The sequence below is a fragment of the Phycodurus eques genome, chromosome 22 (assembly GCF_024500275.1).
Source record: "Phycodurus eques isolate BA_2022a chromosome 22, UOR_Pequ_1.1, whole genome shotgun sequence".
Classification (NCBI taxonomy): Eukaryota; Metazoa; Chordata; class Actinopteri; order Syngnathiformes; family Syngnathidae; genus Phycodurus; species Phycodurus eques.
This window is the reverse complement of record NC_084546.1, coordinates 7,994,880-8,016,998: the sequence shown is the minus strand read 5'-3', so window position 1 is coordinate 8,016,998 and position 22,119 is coordinate 7,994,880. Positions and strand designations below refer to the sequence as shown.

Here is a 22,119-nt window from a genome sequence, read left to right as displayed (position 1 = left end):
AAGCACAAGGCCGCATAATGCACGCTTGACAATATTTGAATTATTTGAAGGCTTACTTTGGAATGTCTGCGCTAATGTGCCAGGCAGGCCTGGTTTAAGTGGTCCGAGTTGTGGATAAAAATGCAAATAATGTCAGGGGAGCCTGGAACAGCTCCATAACCTTGTAAGGTAAAGTTCTTATCTGCACTTACAGATATTATTCTTTCATTCCTAGGACGGTACACACACAAAAAAGACCCCAGTGAGTACAAATTCAACATCTTTAATTTGACATACTTTGAACTCCAGTGTCTTAGAACCATAAAAAATAAATATACATTATGTTACAAAACTTTTCCAGTGTCCGAACATTACAAAAATAACCACATATTAGCAATATTGATCACACAGCCAGATCACAGGTGGGAACAAGACGAAGGCACCTCGTGAGTGGTAAACATAACTTAAAGGTTTAGCTGCGATGTGGACTCCGGATGAGGTGTTTGAACTGGAGAACTCAGACGAAAAAAAACGGCCAGGATCTTCACGAGAAGTGTGAGAAGTGGGTTTATAGTGCTTCCACATTTCCTTCCTTCCATTAGTGCTCTCTCTCTTCTCTCTCTCTCTCAACTTAACGTATGTTTGTAAGGCCTCAACTGATTGTTCAAGGCCTCTCAAAAATATATCGACGCACGACCGCCATCTAGCCATATTCTCCAAATACGAGAGCTTTTGTTTGAGTTCAAAAGAAAAAAACAAAAGGAGCACTTCGGTTTGAGTTTTAAAAGAAAAACAAAAAGAGCACTTAGTTTGTTTTCTGCCTTCTGGTCCTTGAAATCCTACAACAAATGTACCAACGTGTTTCCTAACAGTCACATTTTGCAATACATTCAAAGGGGGCAGTCTTCATCCCCTTTTTTCCTTTTATGCATTTGGCACTCAGGTTCCATCCTCCTCCTCCCTTTTGTTCCCTTTATCGTTCCTTCTTTTCTTCTGCTGGGTAATACTGATCTCCGGAGAAATGGGACCAAGAGAAGACTGACGGCGGATGGACGTGGGTCTCCCAGGGTCCGGTCTCCTCCTCTCACAAGGGCGGGCTGGTCTGGATGTCCCTAACAGGTCAGATCGAAGTCTCGTTACTGCCACTGTTAATTTGGGGGGGGTCGGTAGCGGGATTTTGGGGGGTGCAGGGAGGCATAGAGGGAAGACAACAACATGCAGGGTGAATGCAAAGAGGTGGAGGAAGTGGTCATGCAGTTTGTCAAGCGGGATGTTATTTTGAGCAAAGGCCTAAAAGCAACTGCAGCATTATTACATTTCTAAAGCTATACATATTTTTTTGTGTGTTTACTTTGATCACTTAATGCGTAAAACACACACACACAAAAACTGTGCTAAAAAGTTAGTCAAATGTATTTTGTGCTAAAACAAGCCACATGCAATGTGCCTTGCTCGCTTAAAATGCAAATTAAAAAAAAAACCTTAAAAACTAATTATAGGTTTTAAGAAAGACTTATGTTTTAAGTTTTAAGAAAGACTTATTTATTTTAGAGTAATTAATTATTATTAATTAATAATAATTAATTAATAAAGATTAATTATTATTAATCTAATAATTTTAGATTAATAATAACCCTATTATTTTCCCTTTTAAAAATATTTTTCTAGATCTTTTTTTCTTGTGCTAGTTAGAAATGAAGCATCAGTATAGGTGTGTGTGTGTGTGTGGGGGGGGGGTATATATATATACACACATGCTAAATGAATATAAATGTTAATTTAAAAAATACATTAAATACAAATAAAAACATAACTAAAATTAAAATGTAAAAGAAACAAAATAAACAACATGACATATTTATATTTTTATTTATTAACATGCTCATTTATTTATAGATGAGACTTTATGTATTTTTTATAAAAGGAAAAGGGAGCGGAAAATAATGTACAGTTGTATGGGGGGTTTAAATGTTTATCAAAAATAACATCGCGGTCGTATTACTAAAAGGTATATTTAAATTATTAAAGATCCACTGTAAAATTATGCAGTTTGAATGGGAAAAAAAAACTTAAATAATGATTCAATTAATATGTATTGCACATGAGTTTAAAAACCATTAGAAATTACAGATTAAATGCTAATGTATTTAAAAGAGAAATACAACTGAATTGTTGTTAGGCAGCGATTCTTTCACGTATCACTAGAGGGAGCCTGCGTGAGAACCACTAGCTTCGTCAAATCATTGGGTATGAAAGTAATTCTACTCACTCTGAGTCTGTGCTGTTGCCGCCGTTAACCGTCCCTGACTTCAAGTGCATCGCTATCCCACCGTTAGTGTCGCGGTAGACGCCTGCTGGCGACGAGCACACGGCAACCTGCGGCCGCGGCGCCACAGGCGGTTTCACCAGGGACCCGTTGCCGTTGTTGCCGGGGCGACCGCTGTCGTCGGAGGCCAACGAGGGCCGGCGGGATGATGGTGCCATGATGTTGACGGACGCAGGGGAAGGGGAGGTGGCCATGTTGTAGTTTGGCGGCGGTGAGGTGATGGTGGGGGAGTTGTAGTCGCTCAGCTTCTCCCGGAGACGGTTCTTCATGTTCTTGTCGGTCAGAGGGGGCGGGTAGCTTATCTTGTTCTTCAGGATCCCTAAGAGAAACAAACAGTTTTCTCATTTAGCATCTGTTCTTCTCAGCACTCACTTTCTTAGGACCTATGGTTAGAATAAAAGACATTTCCACACAAATCAGAAAAATAGACTGAGTGACTGCTTGTAACTCAGTATCTAAACATATACAGTTGATGTATTCTTTATTCCCTGCGAAGAATAACTAACATTAGTGCCGTACTGACGAGCCGGGAGAAGTTTGGATTTCTCACAGAACAATATAGCTGTCCCTTTGTCTTATACCGCCCCCGGGTGGCCAATGTGGGCATATCACTGTTTTTTTTGTTTTTCCATATTGAAAAAACATATTCTAATGTTGATGTTACTGCATCTTATTGAGTAAGTTGTAAAACTCTTCTTCGTGTGTCTCTATGTCCGTATTATATTGCTCCCCTGGTGGCCAAGGCAAGAACACCAGACGGAGCACAATGTGGGGCTGAAACAGATTCATGGGTTCAAGTTTTCTCTGACCTTTTCTCTGTTCCGGCTGGTGGTTGCTGTTGGTCTGACCGGTGGGCGTCATCGCCTCCTTGGCCTGACCGGTCGCCTGCTTGTCTCTGTCCTGAGGCGCCTCCCCGTCGCCGACGGCGATGTGGTTGATCTTGCTCTCCGGGTGCAGCTCCACGTTCACTTTGGTCTCCACACGCAGCCTCTCGGGAGCGCCGGGGTCCTCGCTGTCGCTGGCCGTGGCGGCGTCCGTCGGCCAGTACGGCGTTACGTGATTGGACACCGAGTCCACTGGAAGGTTGTGAGAAGACCAATTGGGATTACAGTACTCTGCAACTGGGTTTTGGAAATGTATTAAGCCAAATATAGCAGGACACTAATGTATTAAAATACATCATGTAAAAGCATATACTGCAGGTTAATGCATGATTAAAAAAAACAATCAATGTTAATTTCTCATCTGCTATTCTATTATTATAATCATTTTAGAGGCTGAGGACAATTCCGATATTTGGCAGAGTAAAATGCCGATAACCGATTAATCTCATGAATAAATAATCAATAAAATAAGATGGCAATAACAGGCAGAACATTTGGCTGTTTTACAATACTCGGTCCTTTCGTATTTCTTCAACTTTGCAGAGAGAAAAACTTTGGCCTTTTTTTAATTCGCCTTTTATTTGAATGTCATCATCTCGGTCTTATGTTGTCATGTGTTTAAAAAAACAAACAAAACAAAAAAAGGCAGATTTTTGCGGATTTCGGCCAATCAATGGGTCGGGCCCGAAAAATAATGTTACCTATACTGCTTTAAAACACACCTCTACCTTTAGGCGTGCTATGAACCAGCTGCCGCTCATTGTTCCACTTCGGCTCGACGTCCAAGTCGTCGTCTTCGCTGTCCGACGAGTGAGACGAGGCGTAGGAGGAACTGTTCTCGTCCAACGACAGCTCGCTGTCCGAGTCCGAGTCTGACGCGAGGAGGGACGCGCGGTAAGATGAAACGGCGTGCTCATGAAACTTTCATCCTTTTCACTGCATCAGGATGAACTCACCATCTGCCTTGGAGCCACTTCTGTGGAAGAGAGGCCCGTCGAGATCAGTGTGTCCTTTGGCCGTTCCTGATGAGACGCTGGGCTTCTGGCCTGACTCCTCCCTGCTCAGATGAAAAAAGAAGGGAGGAAGAGGATAAAGGAGTGTTGTAGAACTCTGCCTCTTCCCTCAATGTGGGAGCCATTGCAGCATTATGTCACCTCAAGATGAAGTCTGGATGTTGTTGTTTTTTTTCAGACGAAAATAGGTTAGATCGATTTGAGTACCATGTTTGGTAACTGAAGCAGCACGGTGGCATTTTTCTCTATTTCCTGAAAAGTCGTAATTGTGGTGATGTGAGGATTCCGCCTGACAGCGACGAGATTTACTTCTCGTGAGAGGGTTTGTTTGGTGGTGTGCCATAAGATTTATTTTATTATTTTTTTTTTTTTTTAAATGTGCCTCGGCTCAATAAAGGTTAGGAAACACTGACCACAGTATGTTGCTCATTTTCATGGCATCTGGCAATTGCTATACAGTACGTTATGAATGTGACGCATTAGCCACCTTTACAGTTCTTAATGTATTCAACTGTTTGACATTCAAGCCCACTGATGGCATTTCTCTGCAATTACAGGCAATTTTACATTTTCCAAGGCCATTATGTCATGTCAGTTCTTGCATTCCTTCCGGCTGGAGGACAAATACGGTACTGGCGACTGCACTCCACTGGATGGCTTACGCCAACAGCCACAGAGACAAGTATGCATGCGCGTGTCAGTCATAAATTCCCTTCTCTGCAGTTATGCTCCAATCTCATGCCTACATCTACCCCGCTTGCCTGCCTTTGGTACCAGGCAGCACGCCGCAATTCTCCCCCCGCAGCATCCATTAACCTCAGGGTCAGCTCATGTTCGTCCGATGACAGATTTATGAGCGCAGGACTGATCTTCTACCTGTTAAACCTCCTGCAAAGAATCTAAAGCTGCCGAACGACTCACTTAACTGCTCTAATCTGATCACCAATATCAAGCTCATTGGTCATTCTGGTTGGAATCGAGATTGGAACCCAAAATCGTTGCGCTGTGAGGTAGATGTGCTAACAAACAAAGAATATAGTACAAATGATATGCAGTACAACACATAATAAAAAATATCTTGTATGCGTGTTGCAAAAAGCCATGCAAGCAGATTTACTGTACACTTAATAATAATAGAAAAATCTAATCAAATGATGCTTTACAATAACTAACGGGGGGAGCATAAATGTATCTATGTACACGACTCGCAAAATGTTATGGATATTCGGCCCATCAGAGTATATGCACAAAAGGGTGCGCTTGTGTTGTGTTAGTGAGTGTGAGCCATGCATTGTTGGCTGTCCAGATAATAACACACATGCACACAAGGGTGGGAGAAGCGGCCATGCGGTCAGCGAGCGTGCCGTACCTCCTGATTGCGTAAGCCAGGTAGCTGCTGCGGCTCTTTGCTGACCTGAGCGTGCTGTCCAGCGAGACGGTGGACTCGCCCACAGCCGCGCGGTACACGTGGCCGTCGTCCGTGTTGTTGCAGTTGAGGGAGCGCTGCGAACGACGACGTCGCGTCAGCTAAAAAGCGGAAAGGAAATGGGCTAAAATGCGAGCGGTCCCTCACTGTGAGCAAAGAGGTCCGCGTGGTGCCCGTCTCCTCTGGGAGGTTCTTCTTCCCCATGATGACGCTCTTGAGATGCTTCCTCACGTCTTTGTTGAAGACGATGTGGAAGAAGAAGATGAAGACGCCCTGTGAATTAAGCAAAAGGGAATTCAAGCTGTATTTTTCTTGAGAGAACAATGTCCTATTTTTTTCCGAGCTCGTGGCATCTTTTCCAGAATAACAGATGTAATCTTACAAGAACAACGTTGGACTTTTAATATTATGACTTCAGCTTTAAAAATACAACTCTATTCTCATGAGATTCAGACTTTTAATCCTTATCTTTAATCTTTACTTTGTTCTTGTCAAAATATTGTTTTTTTTCCTTCCCCCCAAAAAACTAATTGAATCCTGTAAAACCACCATATTTTTTTGGTCCGAAATGTTTGAATTTCTATGTCGAAACAAGACAACTCTTTCAATGAAAATAGGTAACTTTTCAATTCCTATTATATTCAGGGGTACAATGAGGGCCCCCATATTCCCGGTTCAGCATTAATGAATGTTTTGGAACCTGTCCTCCATTATCCACTGAAAAACTCACTTATTCGCTGCGTTCATGCTCAGGCCAAAGTCATGACTAATATCAAAGTATTGTAATGGCGTCAAGGAATAGGTTGAAGTGAAGACAGAAGCTTCATTTAGTAAAGCCATAGCCATGTCTAATAGAAAAACAATTGCACTTTACTGCCATATCTCGGGGCAATGATAAACCTTTTTAAGGGTCCATCAATTACTTGTAGATTCTCGCTATTCGCAGTAATGCTTGGTCCTTATCCCCCGCAAACAGTGGGGGGCACTGTACTTTACGCAATTATGATTAACTGGCATCAAATGGCACAAAACCTTCTCCGGCCCATAGTTTAGTGGCTATAGGGACTCACCTGCAGACAGCTGAAGCCGGCGAACAGGTAGTGGAAGGTAAGCACGTCGCTGTTGACGGCCATCAGGCCCAGCAGCCAGGTGGCGCTGATGAGCAGCAGCAGGAGGAAGGCCATACGAAGTGCTGGGCTGAGGAAGCACAACGCAGCAAAATTCACAGCAAAGGACTTATTGACCAAAATCGGAAATCGAATTTGTGGGGAAAAAAAACAAACAAACCAAAAAAAATGGTTTTATTTTAAGGCCATATTGCACAGCCCTAATTATGCTATCCTATAATGTAAACGTCATATTTGTACATGTGTGGACTATAGATGCTTACATAGCGCCTGACTTCTCAACTGCCTTTTGCCTGCGACCACAGGAAGCCTTCGCAGCCAAGATAAAGATCACTATGTTCACCTATGGAGGAAAAAAACAACAACATCAAAAAAAAAAAAAAAAAAAAAAAAAAAAACAATACGTAATTCTGTGCCGATGCTTTGCGGTGTTAACTATTTCAGGGCAAAAACATACCAAAACAACGACAAATATGGGACCCGCGAAGCTCCAAATGAGCGTGTCATGCATGGACAGCCAACAGAAATCGGGGTTGCCGTAACCTTGAGGGTCCAGTCCGACGGCCAAGCCTAAAACACAAGGAAACAGACGTGGATACATGAAGAATTTAACTAATTAGAGTCCAGGAAACTTGGTAAAGCTCACACACACACACAAAAAGTGGTAAAAATCTTTTTACCAGTGATGATAGCCGGGATGCCCCAGCCCATAGCGTAGTAGAACCTCATGTGACCGTGGTTGATGTTGCGCAGCTCGGTCAGCATGCGGTAGATGTGCAGGCCCTCCACGAACATCCACGCGAAGGTGCACATGTAGAAGTAGTGCAGGAGGATGGCTATGACCGTACACACGAACTACAACGGAGAGGATTTTTAAAAACAAAAAGAAGAAAAAGAAATAAAGAGCAAATAATTCAAAGTAAATGCACAAAACTATCCCCACATTCCTCCATCCCTCTTTCCATTACGTTAATTTCTGATGTTGGAAAGGAGGAATGCACTTTGTCAAGGAACAGTCGCAATATCTGGATTTATAGCGGGGGAGATCAGAGAGACTGAGAAACTACTTTGGCAGCTTGATAAATCATTCTCCAGGTGGTCTACACACACACACACACACACACACACACACGCACGCACACGCACGCACAAAGGCTCACCTGTTTAGCTTCAAAACCTGCCACTCCAAATGTTCTTGTATGAAACTAGGGAGCTTCATTAATGGTTACAAGCGCTGTATGCAGATGAGAAATTACAGAAAGCAAACAATGACCCATTACCCACCCTCTGGAGGTATAAAGAGGTCTTATCTCCGCCAGGGTAGACTAAAAGCACATTTAAATCCTGCTCTAATGCCTCCCAGAGACATGCAAAGTGTCCAACAAAAAAAAAGAGAAAAAAAGACATGGGAGAGATTTATCAGGTTAAATTATAAAGCTTGCCTCAGGGTCTACAGCTATGAGGCCGGCTTCTTGAGACAGGTACCAGTCGGAGCACGTCTCCATTCAGGGAAGTGTGTGTGTGAGTGATTGCGTTTGTGTGTGCGCGTGCAGACTTCAAAGTATTCCCACATCTTATGATCCCACTGTGTGTGTGTGTGTGTGTGTGTGTGTGCATACTGTAAATGTTTCTAAGCTGTTACGAGGACATTATTTGTCTTGGGAACTCTCTAAAAGGGGGTTCCTTTAGAATAAAAGGCGTATTATTCAAGGAATAAGGTGTATGTATGTACCGACAGACGCGGCTGAACATGACTGAAGTGGACCATTGCAAAAAAAATTAGTTAGCTCTCTACTATCAACAATGATGTAGATGCGTCCAATTTGTCCCTTATTTGCAGAAAGTACAGATATGAATTCGTAGGCCACAACATTAGGTACAAATAAACTAAAATAGAGATTTGTTCTCACCGGATTGTCCGTCTGATTAATGCCAAGCAGGAAGACGAGTTCGGAAAAGAAGAGCGCCGCCACCAGGTTCCTGTGGATGACATGCAGGTTGGAGCGCAGTCGGCGCAGCAGGCACAGCAGGATCAAGGTGAGCAAGAGCAGGAACAGGGAGACGGAGACTGTGGCGTAGGTGACGATCTTCAAGGGGAGGACATCGCCGTACTGTGAGAAGAGTGGGAAGAGAGAAGTCAATGTAAAACCAGGAAAAGGCAATAGAATATTGGATTAATATTCAAACGTGACATTCGCACCTCTCTCTTGGACATGTCCATGAGTACGGCGAAGCTGGTCATGTGATTACACTGACAGCTAATGTGGCTGTTGTTCCTCTCAAGCACCTCGCAGCCTTTGGAGGACCAACCACCTGTCCCACCGATCCTAAACACACCCACATATCCACACATCAATGATGCTGAAAGCGGAAATTGCAGAAATGATTTTTTTGTGCGCTCGTCAGGTCAAACGCACGCAATGGAGTGGTTCCAGAAGACGCAGACGGGCTTGGTCCTCTCCTCCGTCTCCAGCAGCGAGTACTCCAGCGTGATGGGAGGGTCCAGGATCAACGGAATTGGGGGACCCTCGCTGTGTACCGTGGCGCTCAGGATTGCTGTGTTGATCACCGGACGGTTAGGGACCCTGCAAAGACGACACATAAGGGAATCACCTCACTTTAACCATCCTTTAATTCATTTTCATATAGCTTTTCCTTATTAGGGTCATGGTCTAGTGACTGGGTGAGAGGTGGGGCACACCCTGGACTGGTTGCCAGCCAATCACAGGGCTCATTTTATCCACATAAGGTGAAACGATACCAATTCTATCTACCTCAGACTTCTGCGATCTGGGTCAAATCTTTCCGGGAGCAGCCTCCCCAGTGATTTGTACACTATCACCACGGCAACCGGCAGATGGACAGGTGGCTCAAGATGGCGACGGGTCCTGTCAGACGCCGTGTGACCCTCCACCGGGATGGTGTCGGTCTGGGCCGCAGGCGTTGTAGTGGGCTCCGCTGATTTAGACAAGTACATACGTAGGTGAAGAAGAAACGATGAGGGTTTTTTTTTTTTTTTACCTTTGTGCCATTGACCCAGCAGGTTGAAGTGAGGGAAATGCACCGAAGACCCAAGCGCTTGTGGATATTCCTTCTCGATGTCCTGGAAGTGGGGAAATGTCGCTTTCCGGGGGTCCGACACATCCAGGTAGTCCACGGATAATACTGGAGAAGGCAAGGGAAAGAATGATGCAACCATGGACAAAAGTGTACGGTGTCATAACATCATATCGCGCGTCATGTTACTCACTCATGTTGTCTGTAACAATGGTGAAGGGTTTCAGGTAGGTTTTCCTCACGTTTCGCGCAAGAGCGTTTGCATAATCCTCAAAATTCCGAAGCAGGTGGGCAGTGCCGCCCTCTGTCTTCTGGATTTGCTCCCAGTGTGCTTTAGTGTCCGGGTCAAGTATGGCGCTTCCGGCTCGAATCAAATTCTAGAACAAATGTTCAAGTGAGGGTTCAATTGACTATAGTTTATTACTACTGTACGTGTTAGCGAAGTGATCATCTTTCCTACCTCGTTGAATTCCGCGTCCCTGGTAGCAGTGAGGTCGAATCCCACCTGCCGGCTCTCGTAACGCAGCACGTGGTTCAGCAGCTGGGCAGCCGTCCTCACGTCGCTGCCGTAGTAGCTCCCGGTGTCGCTGGTGGCGCCGTGGAGCAAGCGGACGATGGTCTTGGAGTGCTCGCCGTCCATCCTGGAGCTGTTTTGACGTAGCTCTTCGTTCTAGGAGGGGAGAAGTTATTTTTAAATAGCAGGAGGGTGAGGATGGATATTTTTTTTTTTTAGAGTAATAATTCTACATTTTGGGAAGTAATCACCAGTTTCGTGAGCTGAGCGAAGGAGGCGGTGGTGCAGTTAAAAAGCTCGGGCGACAACCAGCCTTTATCGTCACTACAGTGGCGAATGGCAGTACCTAAAAACAGATTGTTAAAAAATTTATAGCCTCATTAAATTAAGTGCGAAAATACTTACGGGCCACAACCTAATTGGACATTTGAGCAAATTCCGTGATCTAATTGCATACACACTTTTTTGGTTCGTTTGAATATGCCATGATGCATTCAATGTAGTCCGTAAAAAGCGACGCTGCCACTTGAACAAGGATACACTGCAGCTTCATTGACATGCAAAGTGTCCTTGTTGTAATTCAATGCTGTTGCAGAAGAATAAAAGGCTTAAGGTCAGGGAACAAAGTTGCAAAACTCCCCAATGAGTCTGGAGTGACATCATAGGGGTTGCCGTGGCGATGGTGTCGTTAAGGCAGTGATTCCCCACCACTGTGAGAGATCATCACGCCTCCGAATTGGACTGAAAATTATTATTTATTTCCTACAAATAATGTATTTTTTGTTCACCTATCAATGCCAGCGACCTTTAGTGACAGCCAGAACCTGGCCAATAACAGAGCCCTGAAACTAGGCGTCAGTTTAAGTGTGCACGTACTCGCTCCATGTTCCATACGCCCTTGAACGTCACTCACCAACAGATCCTTTGGGACAGTTCATGGCAGCCGGGCGTCCGAACTGGGTCTTAGGCCACCAAATGCCGGCGTCAAAGGCTTTGGGGCAGCCTTCGTACACCACTGTGGAAGGAAAGGTTGAGTCAGTCCCTGCTGTGGATGTGACATGAGCACAAAAATGTCCAAATGACCTATGGATCCACCACCAATTCAAAGTCTGAGCACGTTCTATGAGGTCAAACACTGAGCGCCATTGGCATTCCTCTTCTGTCTTCTATTCAGCGCTACTGTATTGTGCGTGCGCTCTCCCACTGCCAAAAGAGCGCAAACGGCAAGCCCGCCTCTTCTGCTTGACTGGTCGGCGACAAAGGCAGAAAGTTAGCTCAACCGCAGCACCGGCAGATGCGAGCGACACCATTTGTTTCTTTGTTTTGACACCGCCGATTCAAACAGGCTGAACTCGGACAAACTTGAACGACAGTTTTCATTTTGCACTCCGTGGCCAACATATTTCAACTAAGTCAACATATATGTGAAGGTTCAGATATGCTGCCGCACGAATGAAGTGGGAAAACAAACGGCGCAATGAAGGTACCGTAATGCCCTCGCTTGTGGGCAAAGACAGCCACAGTCGCCGATGCACTTTCAACCCTTAAACTGAACGGGACTAACTATACGAAATACAAAAATCATTTGTTATTTATTGAGTATTTCGTAAACACAAAGTAAGAGTTATACCTCAATTCCGTTGTATTTGCACCGTTCAATGAGAATAAATGCTTTCTATTCGATGTGAATGTCTACATTATCAAGATGTTTTCGAATTACTTACCTTCGCATCCGTTGGGTGTGACTTCAGCGAAGGGGTTGTCACAGCGGTTGCACTGGCGGCCGATGACGCCGCCCTTGCAGGGGCACTGCCCGGTGACGGGGTCACAGGTTCGAAACTCGGAGCCGACAGAGAAGCAGTCACACGGTAAGCAGGTGTCGTCCCCTTCCGGGCGGTAGTGGTTATCCTGCAGGAATCGGTCGAGAGAGTTGCCCATCAGAATGGAGCCCGTTGACAGAAGCACCGTCAGTGACGCCAACGCAACGACGAAACCAGAACGAATAACTGTTCCTTACTGTTGCTGTTGATCGTACCTTGCAGCGACACTCCCCCGTCGTCTTGTTGCAGTCGTTATGAAAACCCTTGCTTGTGTCGCACCGGCAGGGTCCGCACATGGGACTGCCCCACCAACCTCGAGCACATGGCTTCTCAACCCTGGTTTCACACACAAAGTGTATTTTACTTTTTTTGTTTTTTTTTTGTTTTTTTACAATTCCACACAATTTTGCAATCATTCCATCAGAAAAGGTTAACTCATCTTGCAAGCGACGTTTAGGGCTACTAAATTACCAGCTTGTAGAAAATCAGATTGCTCCTCATGTGTTAGATGTATTTACAATAAACTTCCTCCAAACTTTTCTTCTCCAGTGTGACTCGACAGCTCAAATAAACAAACATTCTCTGCTAAGATTGATGCGATCTGTAGTTCTGCACTGGTGAACGTGAGGAGAGGCGGTAAGCGGGCACACGGAGACGAAACACCTTTGGAGGAATAGTCAAGCGTGACGGGGGGAACCAACAACCCGCCTCAGACAGGAAGTGATGCATGACGCCTCTCAATTATGGGTGTCTAATTTTGAAGTGTTCTTAGGTATTTATTAGATTATTGCGCTGAATGCCAGTGACGGTATTGCAAAATAAAGAAGATGAGAATGCATTTTAAGACTAAGCCACTTTATAAGAGACACTGTTGCAAGAATAAAACCTTTGTAAAGAAAAGAAAGTTTCACAGAAGGACTTACTTGTTTTCGCAGTACTGTCCGTAGTAGTTGTGACCACACTCACAAGTATAGCCATGGGAGGAACTGGGCTTGCGAGCACAGGTGGAAACATGCTCGCACGGGTTGAGCTGACAGGCGTCGACGCACTCTTTACCGAAATAGCCTTGAAGACAAAGTGTCAATGAGCTGGGGCCATAATATTGATATTATATTCGGGGCGGTGTCGGGGTTTGGTACCTGGGTCGCAGACGCACGTGTGTGCGCTCCAGTCGTCGCTGCAGTGGCTGTTCTCGGGGCAGATGGTGGCGTCGCACGGATCGGCCAGGTCGCAGCCCTCCTCCACGCGGACCTTCAGGCCACGAGACATGATCACGTTGGCCACGTCGGTGGACGTCTCGCCCATGCGAACACCCTGAGACACAAAAGCGGAAACGGAGAGGACCACGATGTCACCCTCTCAGCATCCTCTCATTATTTATGCTCATGTTGGGTTGGGAGATTAACCGATATTATTGAATTTTTTTCCACAAACAATCCCAAAAAATACTGTGACAAACTGTACTGACCTGTATGCAGCCAACAAATCCTTTCCTGACGTGGTTGCCTTCCCCAGGCAAACCTCCGACATGAAGAGTTTGGAGCTTCAAACCGGGCAGGTCGTTGCCAATCACCACTGACCTCTGCTTCGGAAATCAACAATTAAAAGACACAAACACACTTCGCGGCACAATTGCCTGTGATTCAAATGATACCTTGTACATGCCGTGGTCCAGGGACACGGCGGCCACGTATTTGATGCCCTTGCCGTCTTTCTCGCTTCTCAGCTCTACCAGCAGGTGGTGCCACTCCCCGTCGTTGACCCGAACTTGCGGAAAGCTCAGTGACGCCACCAACTGGTCACTTAGCAATACCTCCATTCGCACCTGTTGCTCACTCACCTGTGGAAATTGAAAGAACAACAAAAACAAAACAAACAAAAAAAAGAAATAAACGTCGAATTGCGGGTTCTGCTGCACGCTGTCGCTCACCATGAGGCTGATGGTGGACGAGGGGGCGGCATTGGCCTGCATCAAAGTTCCAGCCGGTTGCCGCGTGCGGAACATGAGGCCCATGAACCAGGGGATCGCGATGGTGACGTCGGGCTCGCTCCACGACACCAGCGCCTTGCCGTCGAAGAACTGAGGCGACGGCATCACTGTTGGGAATGTTGGGGAAATTAAACTATATTGGTTGGACTTGAGCTTAAATATTCACACGTGCACACTGCAATTACAGCACAAAGAGCGTATTTGTTCCTGGTGGCGGGTGTTACAAGGGTTTTAGTGTATAAGACGGCATAACATGCAACCGCAGCGCTTCAGGTAACGAGCAGGGCTGCCTCAGTGTTGTAACGCGACACCAGTCACGGACCATTTGCGGAGCGTCACAGTGGCCTGCTGTCAAGGCCAGTGGTTCTCAAACTGGAGTCTGTGAGCTATAACTTGGACAACGGCAAAATAATTTGCAAGAAAATGTTATAGCTTCATATGGGAACAGCGAGCCAATAAAACAAACATACTTAATCAATGACTTCTCCCTTTGGGCCAATGAAAAATTCAGATTCTTTTCCGGGATAAAAGTTATAATATTATGAGAATAAAGTGTGTTCCTTCCCTCAAACGTTGATCCTGCTATCATAACACTGTATTATGAACATCTTCAAATTTCAATGATTAAAAATAGAGCTTTATTCTCATAGAATTACAAAATATGTATTTATATTCTCAGAATATTGGAGTTTTTTTTCTCGAAAAATATGAATGTGGTGGCCCCTTTACAACTTATCTTCTCAAAAATAGGACACATTTTAATTCCTATGGCATTTGGGGTTACACGTGGTAGTCTGATTTAATTGGAGTCAAGATTATGAGGGGGGTCCCTGGGAAAAATTCTTCTGTTAGGTGTCCCTGGACCTAAAAGGTTTGAGAAACCCTAGTCAAGGCCACTCACAATGTGTCAATAATAATACATAAGTGAAGTCTGCATGAAAATCTCAAACGCTGTGAGTTTTGTCAATTTCTTTTCTGCGTGGTCATCAGTTTCTCTGCTAAACTGTTGTGACTGCGGCATGAGTCACAGTGAGTCAGAGGAGGCGGTGCCCCCTAATCCCAACCTGATCTCCCAAACACACGCACGCACACACACACTACTTCCTGGAAGTCCTACAGACACCCACACACCTACTGTATATAAACACACTGGTGCACACGGAGATGCAAGCTGAAGCCTGCACATTTGCATTTGAGACACACTTAGAAAGGAAAAATGCTGAGATTCAAATGCATTAAATGAATATTTACTGTTATATTAGTCAACTCAACAGGATAGGGACTATGTCGGACTCCAAAAAGTGAAAATCCACGAAGAAATTGATGCCCACTGTAAATATATATTTTTTTTAACCCCCCAAATTATTGAATAAGCAGTCAATCATTTTTGAAACTCTGACTAATTAAATCCATCTGTTGAATTATTTTCCTCACCTTGTTCGCAGTTCTTGCCGCCATACCCAGTGGGGCAGTCGCAGCTGTACGTGTTCCACTTGCTGACGCACACCCCTCCATTCTGACACACACTAGGTGTGCAGAAGTTTCTCTTTGCAGGGCACCCTAACAAGTTAACGTCCAATCAAAATGTGAGCGTTAAATAGCATTTATGCGCGTGTAGTTGAAAATGAAATTTGACCTACCCGCTGTGGTGCCGTTGTCGGCGATGTAGCTAGCCATGTCGATGGGCGTGCTGTCGATGCTCAGGTTCCTCATGCAGCCCACAAAGTCTCGGTTTCGCACCGGGAAGTCCTCGGGCAGGTTGGGGACGCCGCCGAGCAACAGCGGCCCGGTCAAATCCAGAGACCTGAAGATGATGCCGAAAAAAATCAAATCATGAGAAACTTCCGTTGCATTTTGCCCTCCTCACAAAAAGGACATTTTCTTCCCAATAAAAAGGCAAGTGAGGTAAAGCCCTTAAGCCTGTCACAAGGCTAAGCTGCTAGCATCACAGCAACAAGAGTCAGATCGGGCATCGTGGGTCAAGCAAGGGAGGGGCTGCTTATAAAACATCAAACGGTGACGACTTGTGAGAGATTTAATGTGACACAATAATGCACAAAGTCGGCCTTAACCCCTGAATGCAGGAAATGTTTGCATAAAAAGGGCATTCTCAGGTCAAGATTGACTCAGGCAGCGGTGGGAAGTTAGGAAGTATTTACGTTCGTTGAGTTTTCAGTTGTCTGTCCTTCATTTTCTTATTCTGCTGACGACATTTTACTTTTACGACCTACTGTTCAGAACACATATCTCCATTTCCTACTGCTCTGTCAAAATAGGCTTTGTTACAGCAAAGGTGACCGAGGTTCAGATCTTGCTAGATGGACTGCAGTCTTGGGGATTTTTTTAGCTGGGGGGGAAAAAAAAAAAAGGGACAAACATGGAATGACGTGAATCATTGAGCATTATCGACGACGACGCAGCAGGAAAAGCAATATATTTCCTAATCCATGGCCCTATTTAGAATTGTTTGATGTTGTCGGCTCCATGAACTATTTATGACGAATGTTATGCGCCTTGTGCCAGCCTACAAACCACAAATTTCTACCATACCAAAAAAAAATTCTCCATTACTAACTGAAAAAAAAAAAACATAGGGGTTAGGTGTAAATTGTTATCACACCCTTGGCAAAGCTATAGAAACGTGTTTTTTTTCTGTTATTTTGTGTCCAGATATTTTTTTCCCCCCACTTTGTCAAGTTATCCAAATGGGAATTATAAAGAAAAAATAAACATTTATTTTTACTTCAGTCTGTACTTGTTTACTTTCATGAATGAGTTGAATCAGTATTTCTAATTTTAAGTCTTTTTTTTACACGAGTGTGAGTACTTTAGCCAACTCTAATAAGCAGAAACAAATAATATTTTTTTACGCATTTGGTGGCTGTTGCAATTCACCACAAGAGTCGCATGTACAACATAGTAGAAAGTGTTTGTGTGTTACGCATTTGTTGTTACTTCTTTTGTCCTGTCTGTGTTCCCTGGGCTGCACACGAGTAGTTCCCAATCTGCTTCCCGAAGCGGATCGCCATGGAGATGTCGCAGTCGTCCACGGCAACCACCGCCACTTTCTCCCCGGAGGGTCCGTGGGGTATCCCCAGCCGCCCGATGTTTGGCTGGAAATAAATCTTTTTTTAACTCAAGAGTAAGTGAAATGGTTTTCCACTAGTTAAGAGAAACAAGCCCAAATTCCACACAGAGTAAGAACATTTGTGAGAAAATGTAATCGAGATCATCAGTGTTTCAGTACTTGTACTTTTGGTGACATTTTTGATTGGCGGGGTGCCGTGAGTTTTTTTTTGTTTTGTTTTCCTTTAAAATGTGTGCCTTGGCGCGATTAAGGTTGGACAACACTGTACTATAGCACTCCAAATGAGTCCCATCGGTTGCCTAACCGAGTGCCAATTCAACAGAGGATTTTGTTAAGATTCCTCATGCTTCATGGAAGAACTTGCCACTTTACAAATTCTTAGCTGACTTCACGTGCCTCAAAAGCAGAAGTACGCCGGCTTCTCTTTTGCTTATGACGGTACAAAATAAAAAATTAAAAAAGGCCCATTGTTGCCTTTCAGCTCGCTCACACCTTCCAGTTAAACTAGGTTAATACCGCAACCCGGGATCAGCTAATGTTGATCTGCGAAAATGTGGATCAGCTTAGAAAATCAAGCTACGAAATCCCTTCATTTGTAATTTTTTTTAAGATAATATCAAACGTGAAAAGTTCATGAAGAACAGTGGGCTTGGGAGCAGAGTTTCAAAGCTACAATGTTTCCAGTAATCAACGTGCATAACCAGGATTTGCCAATGTGCGATGATACAGTAGACTGACAAAAAAAAAAAGTGAGCGGCATGTCTCCAACATGTATGGGATGAGAGGAATGAGATGCACTCGGTGCCATAAACAAAGAAGGAGGGGGAAAAAGAGGAACATTTAAAAAAAAGACAAAAGGGCAGGCCTGGAAATGAGAGCATGAAAGATAAAAGTTACCAACACCCTTGTTTTTTTTTTTCCCCGACCAAAAAATAATTTTCCACAAAGACATTTGTGGGTGCCATCAAGTGCAAATAAACCAGTCAAAATGAAGACAAATGAGAGTGGGAAAAAAAGGGGTGGGGGGCTTTTCAAGTGCCCGTCTGACCACCTGCAGAGGAACATGTCATGTCAGTGATTAGGATCTCAGCATCCCTTGTGAGCTCACTGAAGCAAGAAGCAGATGAGATGAAGACAAGAGGAAAAAGAGGGAGGAGGGAGGGAAGTAAACAAAATGGTGCACCACAATCTGGATGTTTTTTTTTTTTAAATGCACAAACTGCTTAATTCTTTACACTCTTTTTATTAGGTCTTTTATGAAGTAAATATTGTAGCGTGCAATTTTCCCTTTTAAAAACAAGCCTGGAACGGCTTCATGGCCTTTCCATTCATTTCAATGGACAGTACAAACATTAGCATTTAAAACTTAGGCCTACGACTACGCTACTGTCGAGAGTTTGTTTGACAACCTTTGCTCTACATAGTACACTGTATATAGTTTCAGGCTTCTTTTTGACCCCCCCGTCCCGTAACAAAGTGCACTTGGCCACATTGTGGGACCTCTCGTGAGACTCTCCTATTTACCCTCCAGCCAAATGTGGGCAGTTGAAGATTCCCTCTCTCTAAGGTGTCGTCTCCAGGGGCGATAGGCTTGCCGCAGCCATGGCGACGCACTTGATCCCCGCAGCTAGCCACAAAAGACAAGTGGGGGCAGGGGGTGCTGCACGCCAGAATGATATCACAACATACTAGGGGCCAAATCCCACCTCCATGCATGTACATACACACACACTTTGACACCTCTATCATTATCAGCTTCCTGTCAACATGATGACTTCACCAATTCGCCCGAGGCAGGGTTTTATTTATAAAAAAAAAAAAAAAAAAAAACAGAACACCACCACAAATTGAGTCTAATGTAAAACATTTCCACAGTCTTGTCAAATAACCATCAAAATTAGGGAATAACAAGCTGGGAAAATGTGTGGAGATGGATGGAGGGAGTACTTGTTCCGGAGAAGGATGTGTGTGTTTGTTGAGTGAGCGAGTGTGTTTGCGTGCGAGGAAGGAAGCGAGGGGGCCGCGCTGCAGACGACCACCCGCTCCAGTCTGATAATAAAGGAAGACGGCCGCGCAGACTTTTATTTGATTTGGGCCGGCCGTAGGAAATGCCATTGTTCGGTGGACTCTTGGAAGATACACACACTCCATGTTCTATCTAAGGCCCGTGCAAGTGTGTGCGCGCGCACGCGCGTGTGTTTGGGTTAAACACCTTTTCCAGAAGTAAAACTCAAGCACTTTCGAAGATGAAATTGTTTCCTTTTAAACAACCTTTCAGTTGTGAGCGTTCAACCAAACTTATTAATATTGAAACATCATTTTTGCATCAAATGCATTTTATTGAATATATTTTGATATGAGTAATTTATATTTTAGTGAATAAAAGGTTTGAGGTTGCATTAACAAAATTACATGAAATATAGTTCTAATTGCAATTTATTCTATTGCAGTAGAGTATTATAAATTGACAATAACTGTATTATGAGATAAACAAAAAAGGGGAGACAAACTGAAGGAAAATAAGTTTTAAGCGCTCGTTCAGTATAATTTAAGCACTTTTCAGAATAAAACAGGCTTTTTTTCACACCCTTACAGATGTTTAAAATTCAATATTCATCAACAAATGAATATTACGTATTTGCATTTTATTGTGTAATTTTTAAAATATGTTTTACGTTTTCAGAATCAGAATCAGAATCATCTTTATTTGCCAAGTATGTCCAAAACACACGAGGAATTTGTCTCCGGTAGTTGGAGCCGCTCTAGTACAACAGACAGTCAATTTAGAGAACACTTTGGGCACATAAAGACATTGACAAAAAACAATTGTGCAAAAAGATGCAGAGTCCTCTCGCACTTCGAGCAGTTCGAATGACTAATATTGCAATAGTCCGGTGCAATGAGCATTGTGCAAGGGGCGCTGAGACTTCAAGGAGTGTATGCGGTTTAAAGTGACGAGTAGTGCGATCATCTGGGACAATGTTGGTTGTGCAAATGTTGCAGATACTCCTCAATCGGTGTGCAAATGGAGCAGATGCTACTCTGGCACGAGTGGCCAGTATATGCAAATAGTGCAGCACGGCGAGACAACTACAGTGAGTGCACGAGTAATACATAATTGGCCCCACAGAAATGTGACAACGAACTCAAGTCAAAACATTTCCAGCTTGTTGTAATGGAATTCAAGTTACACAAATTACTTGAAAGAATTTTGTATTGCAATTGAACCTGTTGTAGTAGGTTAATTGCATCATAAGATTTACTCATTTGTTAATTTCCCTTATAAATTGACAATAATTCTGTTATATAATAAAGAATTGGAATTGTTAAGGTTTTTTTTATTTAATTATTATTCTTTTCAGGATGACAAAGTTTTATCCACTCATTAAGCTAAAATTTCAACACAAGAAAATGATTGTAGTTCATGATTCAGCTTGTTCATTACAGTAAATAGAAAAATACAGGTAATTGGCAAGGAGAAGTGACAAGGTTCTATTCCCTTTCGTAAGGCTTTGGGCTTTTGTAACCAAAAACGGTTCCTCGCACTGGAAGGCTTTATCCAACTTTTCTAGCGTTGAACATTCAAATGTAAGCATTCCCTCGAATGAAATAGAACCCTGGTATGCATGTCATCTTTCCCCAAGTCATTTCATCTGTCTCCCGTGTGTGCAAGGGCGCCTTCACACACACAGGTTAGCGTGTCACACCTTGAGCAACAGACTCATGTCCACATTACCTCACCTGCCCCCGTGGCTGTGTAAACCTAGAAGTGTGAATTATTCACACGCACAAAGGGCTACAATGTCCCGCGTTCAAGCCTATACGTTACCGCCGTCCGCGTTCAGTCGCTCGTTGCTTCTGTCCGTCGGCGTAACGGATGGACGGCGGCCATTGTCGGCCGGTGGCTTTCAAAGCAGCGAAAGAAATTCTCGCATGGCGTAAAACTGAGGTAAAAGTAACTGTATCCCCAATGGAAGCGATGGAGAAAAGTCATTACATGACTTTACAAACTGTGAGTCCAGGGACCACTGGTGCTCTCTGACAAATCCTCTTCACATCAAGATCGGTTTTCTTGGAAAATAAATCTCTTGTTCAAGATTGATTTACATAGTCATCAACTATGAGACGACACTGATTATAACAACAATCTCCATCGTTATCTGCAAAGTTTTAAGACACTGTAAATTGTAAGATAATGCCATTACGGATATTCACAATCGGTTTATGTTTGACTACCGTACAAGTGGCCTTGATAAGGCTCGTGCCAGAGATTATAAATAGAGATGGAATGGTTATAAAATGGATAAGTGTCACTACAAAGTAAAAACAAGCACGAGAGAGAAGTGGCATTATACAAAAAGCCCAGAACAACCTTTAAACCAGGAAAACAATACCAACGGCAGCAACTACATCGCCCTCTATGACAAGCGAGTCATCAGGAGGAGGGGGTGAAAAAAAAATTTAATAAACAGCACCAGTGGACTAGGCAAGAGGCCAGTGGTTACCTCCTTCTGCAGGAGCTCCAACCAGGCAGTATAGAGCGGGAGCCGCAGAAGCCCGCTGGAGTCCACCAGACTCCCCCCTTCCTGGGGCAAGAGAGAGACACTGCATTAGATAGACCTGTGTGTTTATCTTGGATGACTCTCCTTCAAAAAACACACTAACATGCACAAAACAACTACCAAACATCTCATAAAAGCCCTTAAACAGAACTTAACTCCTGCGTGATGTCATCGCCTCGCCTCCTAACATACACACAGCTTGTATTTATAGTTTTTGTGCAACTTATAAAGTGGGACTGTGTCACCAGGATATCAAACCACCAAATAAGGAATACTCTTGTCCTTGTGGCCAGTGCTGTTACCAAGGAAACCTCAACTCTTCAATGCTACAAC

The 22,119-nt window shown here is 43.9% G+C and overlaps 1 protein-coding gene across 11 annotated transcripts in view; it reads right to left on the bottom strand.

The window, feature by feature from the left end:
• Positions 1 to 266: 266 nt before the first annotated feature.
• celsr1a (cadherin EGF LAG seven-pass G-type receptor 1a) overlaps positions 267 to 22,119 on the bottom strand; it is a 54,625-nt gene continuing 32,772 nt past the window's right edge. Inside the window, exons 7-37 of one of the 11 annotated variants that reach the window (XM_061667773.1) lie at positions 21,730 to 21,810; positions 17,092 to 17,249; positions 15,777 to 15,940; positions 15,571 to 15,696; positions 14,077 to 14,243; positions 13,801 to 13,986; positions 13,615 to 13,728; positions 13,286 to 13,460; positions 13,070 to 13,211; positions 12,362 to 12,482; positions 12,051 to 12,234; positions 11,240 to 11,341; positions 10,560 to 10,672; positions 10,273 to 10,482; positions 10,006 to 10,189; positions 9,777 to 9,920; positions 9,530 to 9,713; positions 9,173 to 9,340; positions 8,956 to 9,082; positions 8,666 to 8,866; positions 7,436 to 7,610; positions 7,213 to 7,325; positions 7,019 to 7,098; positions 6,699 to 6,825; positions 5,776 to 5,901; positions 5,572 to 5,705; positions 4,146 to 4,246; positions 3,912 to 4,061; positions 3,115 to 3,381; positions 2,249 to 2,624; positions 267 to 1,124 (exon numbers count right to left, since the gene is read on the bottom strand). In XM_061667773.1, the coding sequence (XP_061523757.1) occupies positions 1,100 to 1,124; positions 2,249 to 2,624; positions 3,115 to 3,381; positions 3,912 to 4,061; positions 4,146 to 4,246; positions 5,572 to 5,705; positions 5,776 to 5,901; positions 6,699 to 6,825; positions 7,019 to 7,098; positions 7,213 to 7,325; positions 7,436 to 7,610; positions 8,666 to 8,866; positions 8,956 to 9,082; positions 9,173 to 9,340; positions 9,530 to 9,713; positions 9,777 to 9,920; positions 10,006 to 10,189; positions 10,273 to 10,482; positions 10,560 to 10,672; positions 11,240 to 11,341; positions 12,051 to 12,234; positions 12,362 to 12,482; positions 13,070 to 13,211; positions 13,286 to 13,460; positions 13,615 to 13,728; positions 13,801 to 13,986; positions 14,077 to 14,243; positions 15,571 to 15,696; positions 15,777 to 15,940; positions 17,092 to 17,249; positions 21,730 to 21,810 (4,725 nt within the window). In that variant the 3' untranslated portion in view covers positions 267 to 1,099. Of the gene's footprint in view, positions 1,125 to 2,248; positions 2,625 to 3,114; positions 3,382 to 3,911; positions 4,062 to 4,145; positions 4,247 to 4,280; positions 5,222 to 5,571; positions 5,706 to 5,775; positions 5,902 to 6,698; positions 6,826 to 7,018; positions 7,099 to 7,212; positions 7,326 to 7,435; positions 7,611 to 8,665; positions 8,867 to 8,955; positions 9,083 to 9,172; positions 9,341 to 9,529; positions 9,714 to 9,776; positions 9,921 to 10,005; positions 10,190 to 10,272; positions 10,483 to 10,559; positions 10,673 to 11,239; positions 11,342 to 12,050; positions 12,235 to 12,361; positions 12,483 to 13,069; positions 13,212 to 13,285; positions 13,461 to 13,614; positions 13,729 to 13,800; positions 13,987 to 14,076; positions 14,244 to 15,570; positions 15,697 to 15,776; positions 15,941 to 17,091; positions 17,250 to 21,729; positions 21,811 to 22,119 lie in introns of those variants that run through there. The other 10 variants (XM_061667772.1, XM_061667774.1, XM_061667777.1 and 7 more) reach the window with 10 other exon arrangements.